This window comes from Pholis gunnellus (genome assembly GCF_910591455.1).
Source record: "Pholis gunnellus genome assembly, chromosome: 7".
Classification (NCBI taxonomy): Eukaryota; Metazoa; Chordata; class Actinopteri; order Perciformes; family Pholidae; genus Pholis; species Pholis gunnellus.
The window spans coordinates 6,757,499-6,769,630 of record NC_136533.1 but is presented as its reverse complement, the minus strand read 5'-3'; the positions used below and the strand labels follow the sequence as shown (position 1 = coordinate 6,769,630).

Here is a 12,132-nt window from a genome sequence, read left to right as displayed (position 1 = left end):
CAGAGTAATGTGGAAAAAAAGGTAACGTTTTTTTAATAGAGCAGAAAAGTGAGCATTTAAACCATTTTTTACACTGTTCCTTGGTTTCCAAAACAGTGCAAATTACGTCTTTTGTTTCAGTAAGATGTACATCGCTTACAGCAAAAGAAAGAGGAGAAGTTTCCACTGAAAACATTATTTACATTTATACATTTAAATTAAGTCACTCTGTTCCATGTTTCACCAGCTTCAGCCACTCGCACAGCAGTTAAGATGTTATATTTGCCACAATGAGTCGAAGCTGAAAACTACAACTAAACAAACTAAAATGTGGAAAACCAATGAATCAGGGAACAATATTGATTGCAGACACACACGTGTTGTACATTTAATTGTCTGCACTGATAGTGTTATTCATACCTGCTCTAAAATGACACATTCAAAATCAGAGCAATCCTCTTCAGAGGCCCCTTATATTCATAAGAATGGGTTTATCTTTATAGGGACAATATATCCAACTGTTACTGAGAAAAGGTAAACATGAGTGCATGACAATGTTTTTTTTTTTAGCATAACATGTATACAAATATATATTTCGTACACTATACCCCCACAGTTCCCTGCGAGGACTTCTTTCCTTCAGTGCTTTTTTGCAGAACGAGTTTACAAATCGTGCCGTTACAGGAGCAAATCATGACTGAATAATGGCACACGAAGCAGCCGCTGATGCACCTGACGGAGCATTAAAACAGCCACTCAAAGAGGACAATGGGTAATACGATAAAAGGAAGTAAATGATGAGGTAGATGGCTGATGGAGAATGAGTGCAACAGAAAGACTTCTTTGTGTTTCCACCTTTGAAACTGAATTAAAGTAAAAGCTAAAGGCTACATGTGTAATGCTATGATGAGAGCGGGGCCTCGTAGCTCCTTCCGTTACGTTTTTTTTCTTCATGAATGTGTTTCTTCATTTTCAAAGGAATTTTCTAAAGTAGCGAGTACTGAATTGCAATTCGAGGCGTGCAAATGAATAAACATATACAGCATCAGGAAAAGCAGCTGACATACTATCTATAGAAGCCTTTCATGTTTTTCTTTTGGACAACAGACTCACGACTGCAGATGACTGAACGCGGCTAATTGAACAGCTCTACATGGAACAGAGGAGGTGTGATTCATATATGCAGGACATCAGTCTTCAGGTTAGTGTTGTTGTTTTTTTTTTGGGGGGGGGGGTTACACTGTACAGGTAAACACACTTATAAATGTCTTACCTTGGAGTATTTACATTTTCACATTTATAAATAATTGTGCATTGGTTAGTAACCGCAATCCTGAGATGCACATCACCATCTCATCCATGAGTCTATGCTCTCAACCTTAAAGGCATCGCCCCGCAACAAGGTTCATGATGGCTTCCTCTGGATTGGGGGGGAAAAAAATCAGTACCTTCAACTTAAGCTCTTTTTACATTTCTTTACTCTAAAAAAAAAAAAAGGACCAGACAAAAAGAGATCACCCTAATTGAGGATGATCATTGGGAAAACAGCCTGGACACAAAAAAAAAAAGAAGAAGAAAAATCCCATTTCTGACCGGAGACATTTGGATCCCTCAGCAGAGGAGGAAGTCCACACTAGAGCACTTTAAAAAGAGACCAAGGGGTGAGGGGGAACTGCAGAGGTCAACGAGGGGTTACGTGTCGGTGGTGGCTGTATTTTCGTAGCTCTGCTAGTTCTGCTTGTTGCCGTACATGAGGGGAATGATGTAGACGGAGATGTCGTCTCCAGAGCCCAATCTGTCGTTGGATATCCTCCAGCCCCGATCCTTCAGCACCCCCCGAGCTCTCATTACGAGGTCTTGGGCTGCCATTGTGTACCTGCCATAACAAGAGTGATAAATGATTAAGGCGTAGTCATAGCATGGTGATACACAATAAGATAAATGGTCTAATCTGATTATAATTAAGCACAATATATAACTAAGTACATCTGAAAGCAGACAGATGTAAGGGGGTGGGGGGAAAAACTAAGCTCACAGGAGAAGAAGAGTCAGAGCGCCTCCTTAACAGTCCTATAAGCTTTTCCTTAACATTAGAGAAATTGCTTATCTAAATGTTTGTACATTTGCATAATTACAACAAGATAACAGTGTTCATCCTCTCCGAATAAGACCGGGGTGAGAGGAAGTTCAGCCCCGGCTGGCGGCTGCAGCTGTGTGATGAGCGAACGTGCCTGTGCTGGTCGTCGGGGTCGCAGTTTGCCAGGAAAGAAGTGACCGCTTCAGCCACTTCCTGATTAGAGAGCACGTCCCACAGACCGTCGGTTCCCAGCACCAGGACGTCATCAGCTCCATGCTCGCACTGCGCCAAAGGGTAGACTTTAACCTGGAGAGGTGAAAGGGGGGGGGGGGGGGGGGCGCAAAGGATGAAAGATGTTTGGTTTCTAGGAATCATTTGGACCCGTTATATGAATTCTCTATGAAGTTGTGACACAGGAGATTATTGCTGTATTCATGCAATTTTGGCAGAATGGGAGTGCTCACGCATTGCACAAGAGGAAATAATATCATAGAATAGATTATCTGAATCTGTTGTATAAATTTTAATATTGGATTTAATTTTGATGTAGCTGCCAGCAGTGGTGCATTTGCAGCCAGTCTGTCACCAGTTTGTTTGCATGTCTGTGGATCTTTTTACCTTCTTTTCTACGTCGATTATGGCCCCGTTCCATTTAGATGGGCCAGGGCCCTGGTGTTGTTCATGCTGGCTCAGTGGAATGACTGTGACACATCGTCCAGGACCATGATCAGTTTTATTAATTACACCCGTAAATACCCTGCATTGATGGCAAAGTGGCTGCTGTGAAAAAGGGGCCTATTACGGTTGCAACAATATATAACGTAAATGCGGCATAAATTCTACGTTGAATGTTCAGATTACTCTATGATTTTCTTTTTTTTCCCTCAATCTTTCAAAGATATCCAAAGAGATATGTTACTGTGGCAACTCTTGTCTGGCACAATCTCTCAAATTACTGCCTGAGCAAAAGTATACTCTGAAATAGCAAGCAAAATAATGCCCCTTGGTCTTTGAAAGAAACCGCCTTAGTTTGGCTACTGTGGGGGATTACCGTGCGCCTATTTACGGCAGCACCACCAGCATTACTGCAGAGGCTACTGCTAAAAGTGCACAGCGTGACCACAGGGCCCGTGAAAGCCGTTGTAAAAGGAATCAGAATGACCTCCACGTTGTGGTAAAACCTCGTGATTTAAATTAACCTTAGCAAGACAGAAAAGGACTGAGGCAGTTCTTAGAGTCGATTTCAAAAGCAATAAATTATCTCGAAAGGAGGGGCTCATAATCAGACATGTTGAGCATTTGATCTCTGCCCCGCTGAATGCCAATATTTGCTCTCATGATCTGATGACATTTCTTCCTGCATTTAACATGCAGCGGGACCTCTAATGCTCAGGTTTGCCATGTTTTATACTAATAATGTGTCTGAAATGATCTGAAACAATAGTGACTACAAGCATCTGCAAAAAAAAGAAAAGAAAAGGAGGCTGAACTATGACTGAACTCATAGGGCAATGAATTAAAGATCAAGAGAATTCATGCGCTTCGTGACTGACTCCCGCGATCATGTGCGGTGGACACGGTGAAGGAAAGGAGTCGCGCTGGTGGGGAAGGTTAATGTGCATGTTGACCACGTAGTTCACAGTGTGGACTGTTAAAGGCCAACGGCATTTTAACAACGTAACCTCTGCGCTCTCATGCGATCAGGAGGCCGAAGAAATGATGTGAAATAAAATGAAAGATCCGCCACACTGTCAGCACACCGCTATTGATGATGTGAATTGTTGTCAAATGTCAAATGTGTGGGTTTAGTGTCGTGTTCTTCCGTTATTTGTCCATCCACCTTTTTTTTAAACAAAAAGTATCTCGTCTAGAAGATCGATACAGTTAATTTCAAACAGTGGAAATGACGGAAATCACTCACTGAAGTGGCCGTTTGAGAATTTGCTTGTTTTGACAACCGCCCTTTTTAGTAGTCACACTCTTTATGTTACGTAGAAAGGATAACGTGAACGAGACACAACGAAGCACAAAATTCACTCCTACCTCTGGGCAGCAGGACAGGAAGGGCTTAATGTAGATGTTAGAGTCGTGCACTTTGAGATTGTGGTCCCCCAGACCTCTGGTGACCCCGATGGTCGCCAACACACGAGCCTGCAAAACATCAGAGGCATGTAAAGCTTCATGGATATTTAGAGTTTAGTAGAACTATGACTTTATCTTTGATGATGTTTGACATTTTGATGGCCGTCATTTCTGTCGGTTACGATAACATCATACTTTGAGTGATTTCTGAGATGTGGGGACATGTGTAAATGCCAAGTACAGTAAACTGAAGGTTGAACCCCAAACCGCTCTAATGAACTTTTACCATTTGTACCAGGCAGGTTTCAGAAGTATATGTGTAACTGTGAAGCAAGATATTTTTGACTAAGAGCATATACTGCACCTGGGATGAGGTTAAGACTTAGTTCATTAAAATACAATATGGCTTCAGTGAACCTTCTGTGAGCCTATTGCATTCATCCCTGATAATTGTAAAGAATAACCTCACATCCCGAGTGGCATTACACTGACAGATACAGGCGGCTTCCAGTGGGAATCCTTATCTGGATGGATGAGCAGCATTTAGGCAGATAAACACAAGCTCGTCGTCAGCATCTTCCAGTTTCGTGCCTGACGATCGTTCCCCGAGCCCCAGACGCCATCAAACTCATTCGTAAGCTCTGTGAAACTCCTTTTTTGATTCCTACTGTCGGCACAGGTCGCCACCGCCGCCTCTAAAAATGGATGCTGGCGAAGGGCTGAGGGAAGTGGGCTAATTGAATCTACTGTACAGCTCATGAGACAGGGCAGCACATAAGGCCGGGGATAAGAGTATGAGGGCGAGTCAAGCCTGGAAGGACTGGGCCTGGATCAGTGGCGGCAGAGAGAAGGAGACACGGTGAAGGGAGAGCGTTTCAAAGTGGCGGCAAAGCTCCTCCGGCGGAGAAGGGGAAACATCCTGGGATTAATTGTTGAGCATTGGGGCCCAGCAGGCTGCGCGCCGGGCTTTGAAGTGCTCTGGCGTTCCTCAGCCTCGCACAAAGCCCCCTCGCTCTATCTAGCCATCCATCTCCGTGTCTCACTTCAAAGGGAGAGGGACGCGACGCGGTGGGCACGGCCAACTGTGCAGGGGTAAACCCGAATGTGGTTGCAGGCGGAGAGCACTGTGGAGCGACATCTGCCCCTGTCTTCAGTCAAACATAAATCTACTGTCTGTCTGTGTTAAATAGAAAACTAGGGAAGGGCACCGTGAGAAGATATTCAGATCCGTCATGTTTCCTCTGTGACCTTTACAATGCAACAAGGACAAGATGCTGCACACCACCTCATGTGCAGCATCGCGGAGGGGAAATGTCAGTGTGCCGAGCTTGACCTTTTCTCTTGTGGTACGTGTCATTACACTAAAGAGATTCTCCTGCAAGTCAGTGCTTTGGCGACGTTATATTTAAATTAACATATGGCCCTTTTTTTGGACACTTTTCATCTTGCTTTCATCACATCTAACGGGTGGCTCCAGCGGGAGTCCCACCTTTTGACTCTCAGCTGTGTTAAGTGCTTCGTTTTTACCTGCTGAGGGACATAAAAGCACAAAGTCCATTAGAGCGGAGGTATTCTCTGTGCCATATTGGTGCAGGATGTGAAGCGTTGTGGAAAAAGAGGCCGGGAAGGTCTTCCACTGGCTGGCTCCTCCACACAGAGAGAGAGAGAGGGGGGAGGGGAGGGGAGGGGGGGCTGACTAATGGTGCCCTGGTGAGCTTTGATTACAGGCGAGGCGCACAAGTCTGTGGGAATAACTCTGTCAGCAAGCGGCCGCCGAGCACTTCTTACCTTCTTCCCTTCGCCGTAGATCAGGGGAAACTTTAGGTCATCGTCCTCGATGGTTTTATACGCCCTGCACAGAGGAGAGAGAGGACACTTTAATGGGTTTTTGGTTTACGGCAGGCAGCGCACACGTGCCCTGGAGATACGTCGCCCCCCCGTAGGCCCCGCTGCCGAGCCGACTGGCACAGAGAGAAAGAGTATGCTAGGAGGGAAAAGAGAGACGGTGAGGGAAAAAAAATCCACCCAGACATCACACAGAGCCTTAGCATATTTTAGCATAGTTTTTTTCTTTCAAACCGATCTTGTAAAAGTCTCCCTAGCGACAAATACAGAGACGTCTATGCATGTATGAGACACTCTTGGTTTGCTGTTGGAATTTCTAAGACTGCGTGTGTGTGTGTGTGTGTGTGTGTGTGTGTGTGTGTGTGTGTGTGTGTGTGTGTGTGTGTGTGTGTGTATCTGAAGGTCTGGATGTAAAGCAGCTAAATGATGCAAGAGTATCCACGTTTACATTCCCCTGCTCTCGGAGCAGTGTTTAAACTTCCCCATCTGATGAATAATTTACCGTCTTCAGATTGGGACCAGACAGAGCTGCAGTACAAGGAAAACGACTGTATAATACTGTATGTATTCATGCCAGGTCTTAATTAAGATACACTTCCCCCTCTATTACTGTAGCTCAGAAACTTGCAGTGAAGAAACCCTGCAGTCTCGCTCATAGCTAGTATAGTTTTACTTCAGAGGAGCAGCTGTGTTACTATAAAGTACCAGAAACATTGCAAATTTGAGCCAATTTCCAGAAGAGCTGCCAGCACAAGGTTTTCCATTCACAACTCCCACTAGAAAAATCTGGCCTCCTCACCTGGATTGAATAACATTTAGAAATACAGGTTATTCTTTATTTCATACTGGAGGAAACGAAAGAAGAAATATTTACAGTACATTTGTAATGCTTTTGATGTTAAAGAAATAAAGAATCTAGTCTGAGAAGCTGATTAAAAATAAACCTAAAGTCTGATTTTCATGTGACCCAGGCCCGCCCCACACACCTTATCCAATGTATTTCAGCTGCTGTGAAGCAGATTAGCAGGGACCTGGATGCTTTTTACATTACTGCTGGTTCCACTCAGAGAGACCATATGTTTCCACCTTAGGGGAGCGCTATACTGCTGCACTCAGCACTTTTTTAACAGTGTGCAGAGCGAGGACTATAGAGGCGAACGCAGCCCACAAACTCAGAAATACAGTTTGCAGACCTGAGACTCTTCAGAGCGGCGAGCCGGAGAAGAGTTTCCTCACTAATGTTTGCAATATTCATGGTGTGGAAAAACCTCTAAAACAGCAGTTTGATGATGCAAAACTTGAACTGAGCATTGAAAGAGGCTCTAATTAAACTGGTGCAGGTCTCGCTCTGTATTTAAAAAAAAGGAAGGTAAACACCTTTTCTCCTGCCATATCGCTTCAAAACTTCTTTCATTTGAGTATTTCACCTTCAAGAAGTGAAGTCTCCTGGCAAAAAAAATTCAACGAGACACACTCTTTATGTCCTTATTTCAAAGAGGTCTCGGTTGAAATCCCCAGAGCCTGCTGGCGGGGACAGTCTCCCTCTGGAGACTTGTGTTTACAGCCAATCCATCCTGTCACACCTGAGATAACGAGTGTGTGACAGAAAGAGAGGGATACATATTAATCCTGTTATGATACCTGCTTCCCGCTCTGGGACACGGAGTCCAAAAAACAGCAAGGAGAGTTGCTCAAGGGGGCGCACTGTTTGACCACAACACTGAGCGCTTTCACATCCGAGGGCTGTTTGGTCGCCTGATACGTTGCAGAGTGTGACCGAGAGAGAGAGAGAGAGAGAGAGAGAGAGAGAGAGAGAGAGAGAGAGAGAGAGAGAGAGAGAGAGAGAGAGAGAGAGTGGGGGATGGGAGAGGAAGAGAGGGATGCAGTGACGGGGACGGGGTTGTATCATTCTCTCTGCAGGTGACGAGAGACAGGCAGGAGCGGAGTGATGTCACCTCCGCTCGGCGCAGAGAGGGGTGCCAGAGAAACATTAGCAGCGTGTGTGCTCAGCGTCCCGATCTGCACGAGCGCTGTACATCTCGGAAACGCACACAAGCAGAGACACACACACACACACACACACACACACACACACACACACACACACACACACACACACACACACACACACACACACACACACACACACACACACACACACACACACACACACACACACACACACACACACACACACACACACAGGCGTCGACAGACTTTGAGGTGACATTGCGGAGGGCCTGTGTCAGTGCCGGATGGATCGGACAAATTGACAGCTGGGTTCAGATAAACATTCCAGCCAACCTTCATGGGCTTTTTCTTTCTTTTTTTTCAGGAGCAAAGCGAGGCCAGAGTTAATGACAGTGATCCAACGACTTTCCAAATAGCATCAGTCATATCGGTACGAAAGCATAATGGGAGAAGAAGGGAAGAAGAGAGGGAGGAGCAGGAGACAGTCGTTGTCTACAGGAGTTGGGCGTGTGCACTAAAGAGAGACAGCTTGAGCGCCGTGCATTGTCATTTATAACTGTCCTCCTATGAGGCCTAAGCACCATCTCTCCCCCCCCTTTCCTCTCCTCCTTTATCTCCATCTTTGCAGCTTACATTTCTCTCCGTCTCTCTAGCTCCCTCTCTTCCCCACCTTTCCTCTGCCTGGCTGGCGTTGCCGTGGTGCTTGGATCACGTTGACCGCGGCCTACCGCTCGACATCCATCACTCCGTACATACAACGCCGCCCTCCAGTCCTGGACAGCGACCGCCATTACAGCTCGCAACGCAAAAGAGTCCAACTGGCCGAGGGAGGGTCGAGGCAAAGAAAGCGAGGGAGGAAGACAGAGAGAGGTGGGCTGCGTGGCCTGTATGCCTTCATTAGAGCGTGGCCTTGATCATCGATGCCTTTGAGGGAATAGGATGCTTGCGTACACCCACACACAGACACACACGCAGCATGTGGGCACATCGGCTGCACACACTGACGGGAGAGTGTACCAGAAAGCTGCAGAGGCATGAAAGAAAAAAAGATCCTTTGTACCTATAGAGCGTCTGAACTGCACCTATACAAGATGACACAATTATGTCACACCCACGCACATCAGAGCAATCTGCACCGCCGGCTGACAGGGTACTAATTTAAGACCCAGACTTAGTCCGGGTGATACGAGCAGAGCTGGGTTATGGGTTTAACCTGATTAAAAATACATTACAGGCCGTCTGCGCTGCTGAGACAGTAAGCAGGCGGCAGGCTGAGAGTCCTGGGCCCGAAAAGGAACACAGCCACTGACTGACCTACATCTGCTGAACCGAGCAAACACACATTCTGTTCATCTCTCCTACCACTCACACGCATACGGTACGTGTATCACATGTTCTACATGGAGTAGACATAATTCAAAAAACTTCGAGCATAAAGAACTTTAAATAACTTCCCAGAGCAAAAACCAGCGGTCGTACGTACTTAAGTGCAGGTAGCCAAGTCCTGTGCTTAAAGCTACGGTAGGCAATGTATTACAGAAACCCTTTTTTAGTTATATTTGTTGAAATTCTCTTTACATACCGACAGCTATTACTGAATAAAATGCTCTGACAAAAAAAAGAAAAGGAAAAACAAACACAGGACTTTCAACCAGGAGACCTTGTTCAAGATCGTGTTCGTGTCCCAAACTTGTTGAGTTACTGCGATGTTACGTTTCGTGACATGTTGACATATTTTACTTAGTTTACAGACCTTTTTCTAAGCTTAACCAAGATGTTTTTCCTGAACCTAACTTAGTGGTTTTGTTGCTTAAAGCTAAAGTTAAATTGTTTTTGTGGTGGTGGCCCGTAATTTTACGCGGTTATGGTCATTTCACATATTTCTCTGAGATCCCGTTAAATAGCTTGTGCTTAAATTCATTATTTTATGTTTACGTACATAATGATAATTCTGGAGTAAAAAGTATAATGTTTCATTGTGATGTGTAGCTGTAGCATGAATCTACATATCGAGTATCTCAGATCCATCTGCAAATATATTACTTGAGTAAATACACTTACTTTTTACAACTATCTCTTATTACTGGGAGTAACATTCTGAATGCAGGACTTACTTGTTATGGAGTATTTCTTATTGTGGTAAAGCACCACGTAGAATTCAGGCACAGACATATATCATAGAGCCGAATGCTTGCTGAGAATGCAGCCGACAATCATTTAAGCTACAGTGACCTCAGTAGCAGCGCGTGTAACTGAGGTCAACTTTCTGCTTTGAAGAGAAAAATCCAGTTTACACTTCAAGCTGCACATGCACTCTTTCCCTCCCTCAGTTTGTTGTCTCTTCCTTTCCTTTTATCTCTCCTCCACATCTCCATTTGTCCCTCAGTCCTCATGCACTCGCCCTTTCTTCCTTTCTCACAGCGTTTTCCTTAACCTCTTCCACCTTTCTGTCCCGTCTCTCCACTCTAAGATAAAGAGCTCTGTCCTTCATGTGCCCACACATTCCTAGTTACCTACCTCTCGCGCACAGAAGCAGAAATGTCAAGGCGACTGCATGGAGCTCCTTCTGACAGTGAAGCTTTGAATGGCTTTTTATACACTGCTGCACACTCAATAGGATGCAGATTGGACATTTACATAAAGGGTACGTTATAGGAAATCCGTCAAATGCAGATACTATCACAAAGTTATGTTTTGGCAAGGCATAATTATATGAGGCTGGCAAGCAGAAATGACTTTGAAGCATAAGGATGTAAAAAATGTAACCATATTTTTAACAATTATGTTTTAGTGTAGTATCCTAACAGTCACTTGTGCTTTGCATTTGACGTTAAGGGATGAATTCAATCGGTAAATCAGTGAAAAATCAAAAAAATCAGTCACGCACCATCCTGACATGGTGAAGTCACGGTACAGCATCCTCTTCCCGACCTCCTTTCTCTGGACTCTCCTCGGGAATTCCAGATGTGTAAACTCGTTCCCTAATAAGTGGGGCTGCATGTAGGCCTTACGGAAAGAACGGAGAAAAAAACAAAACAGAAAAAGAATAAGATTGACATACCCTGGGGATAGGAAAAACAATTCCACAGTCTATTAAGCTGGCAAAGTGAGCAGGCAGTGTAAGAGAGACAGAGCGAAGCATAGCTGGTATATCTCAATGGGAGGGGAGGTCAGCTCTGCTGAGAAAGGTTCTTTCTTACCAGGAACTGCAGCCGCTGTCTCTCTGACTCCGGCGTGAACTCTGCTGACATGGGGATGACTTCCCCGGCCCGGATAATGATCGCTCTGAGGGAGAGGACCAGACACAACAAACACAACAAATCTCTGTTTATTCAAACTGGGACACTGGCTGCTGCAGGGCACGACGACGAGGTGAGCGACAGAGAGAAGACGCTCGTGCATGCGAGTCATTGCGAAAGTGCACACTCATTTTGTCCACGTGAGCCTCTCACCTGCTGTCTCCAGCGTTCCCAACGTAGAGCTTCCCCAGCAAATACACGACCGCCAGAGCAGTGCAGCCACCTGAGACGTTGTAGACCGCCTTCTCCTTCTCGATCTGCACATCCTAAATACAAACACACACACACACACACACACACACACACACACACACAAATTAATACCAAGAGCACATAATCCAAATCCACGCTCTGCACATAATCATGTTTCTAATCATCACAGCCTTTGAAAACTTTTTTCCTATCACGCAGCGCCACAAAGCATTTCGGAAAGAACCTGATACTGAGTAAAATATCACGCTGGTACTTAAAAACCCACCGTGATGCCATTATTAATTATAGCGCCATAATGAATTCATTCATCAATAGCGTCATAAGTCAAGGAGCAATAAAGCGGAATGGAAACCAAAGGGATAGGAGAGAAAGTTTGGAGCGGCCGTTGGTCATTACACCGGTTAATTAGCCCAGATTCATTTGTTGCTAATTAAACCAAAAAAAAATGATTAGAAAAAAAAACCATGCTACTGTATCAATTCATTAATTAGATGAATAATTAACCCGTCAGAAAATTAATCAAAATGCAAACATAAATTTGAACCAAGCTACTTACACGTGGTTTAACCCTTGTTATGCTCTCTGAGGATACTGTTGATGCTAACGGGCCTTTAATGGCAAAACAGAAGCAGGAAGTAATCCCGGAAAAATGCATGACCCCCTCTG

At 44.8% G+C, this 12,132-nt stretch overlaps 1 protein-coding gene across 1 annotated transcript in view; it reads right to left on the bottom strand.

The window, feature by feature from the left end:
• Window positions 1-469: 469 nt before the first annotated feature.
• The window catches only part of ppm1h (protein phosphatase, Mg2+/Mn2+ dependent, 1H), a 28,602-nt gene continuing 16,939 nt past the window's right edge, over window positions 470-12,132 (bottom strand). The window contains exons 4-10 of the mRNA XM_079162205.1: window positions 11,407-11,519; window positions 11,155-11,239; window positions 10,842-10,960; window positions 5,927-5,990; window positions 4,100-4,207; window positions 2,211-2,362; window positions 470-1,855 (exon numbers count right to left, since the gene is read on the bottom strand). Of these exons, the coding sequence (XP_079018331.1) occupies window positions 1,708-1,855; window positions 2,211-2,362; window positions 4,100-4,207; window positions 5,927-5,990; window positions 10,842-10,960; window positions 11,155-11,239; window positions 11,407-11,519 (789 nt within the window). The 3' untranslated portion in view covers window positions 470-1,707. The remainder of the gene's footprint in view (window positions 1,856-2,210; window positions 2,363-4,099; window positions 4,208-5,926; window positions 5,991-10,841; window positions 10,961-11,154; window positions 11,240-11,406; window positions 11,520-12,132) is intronic.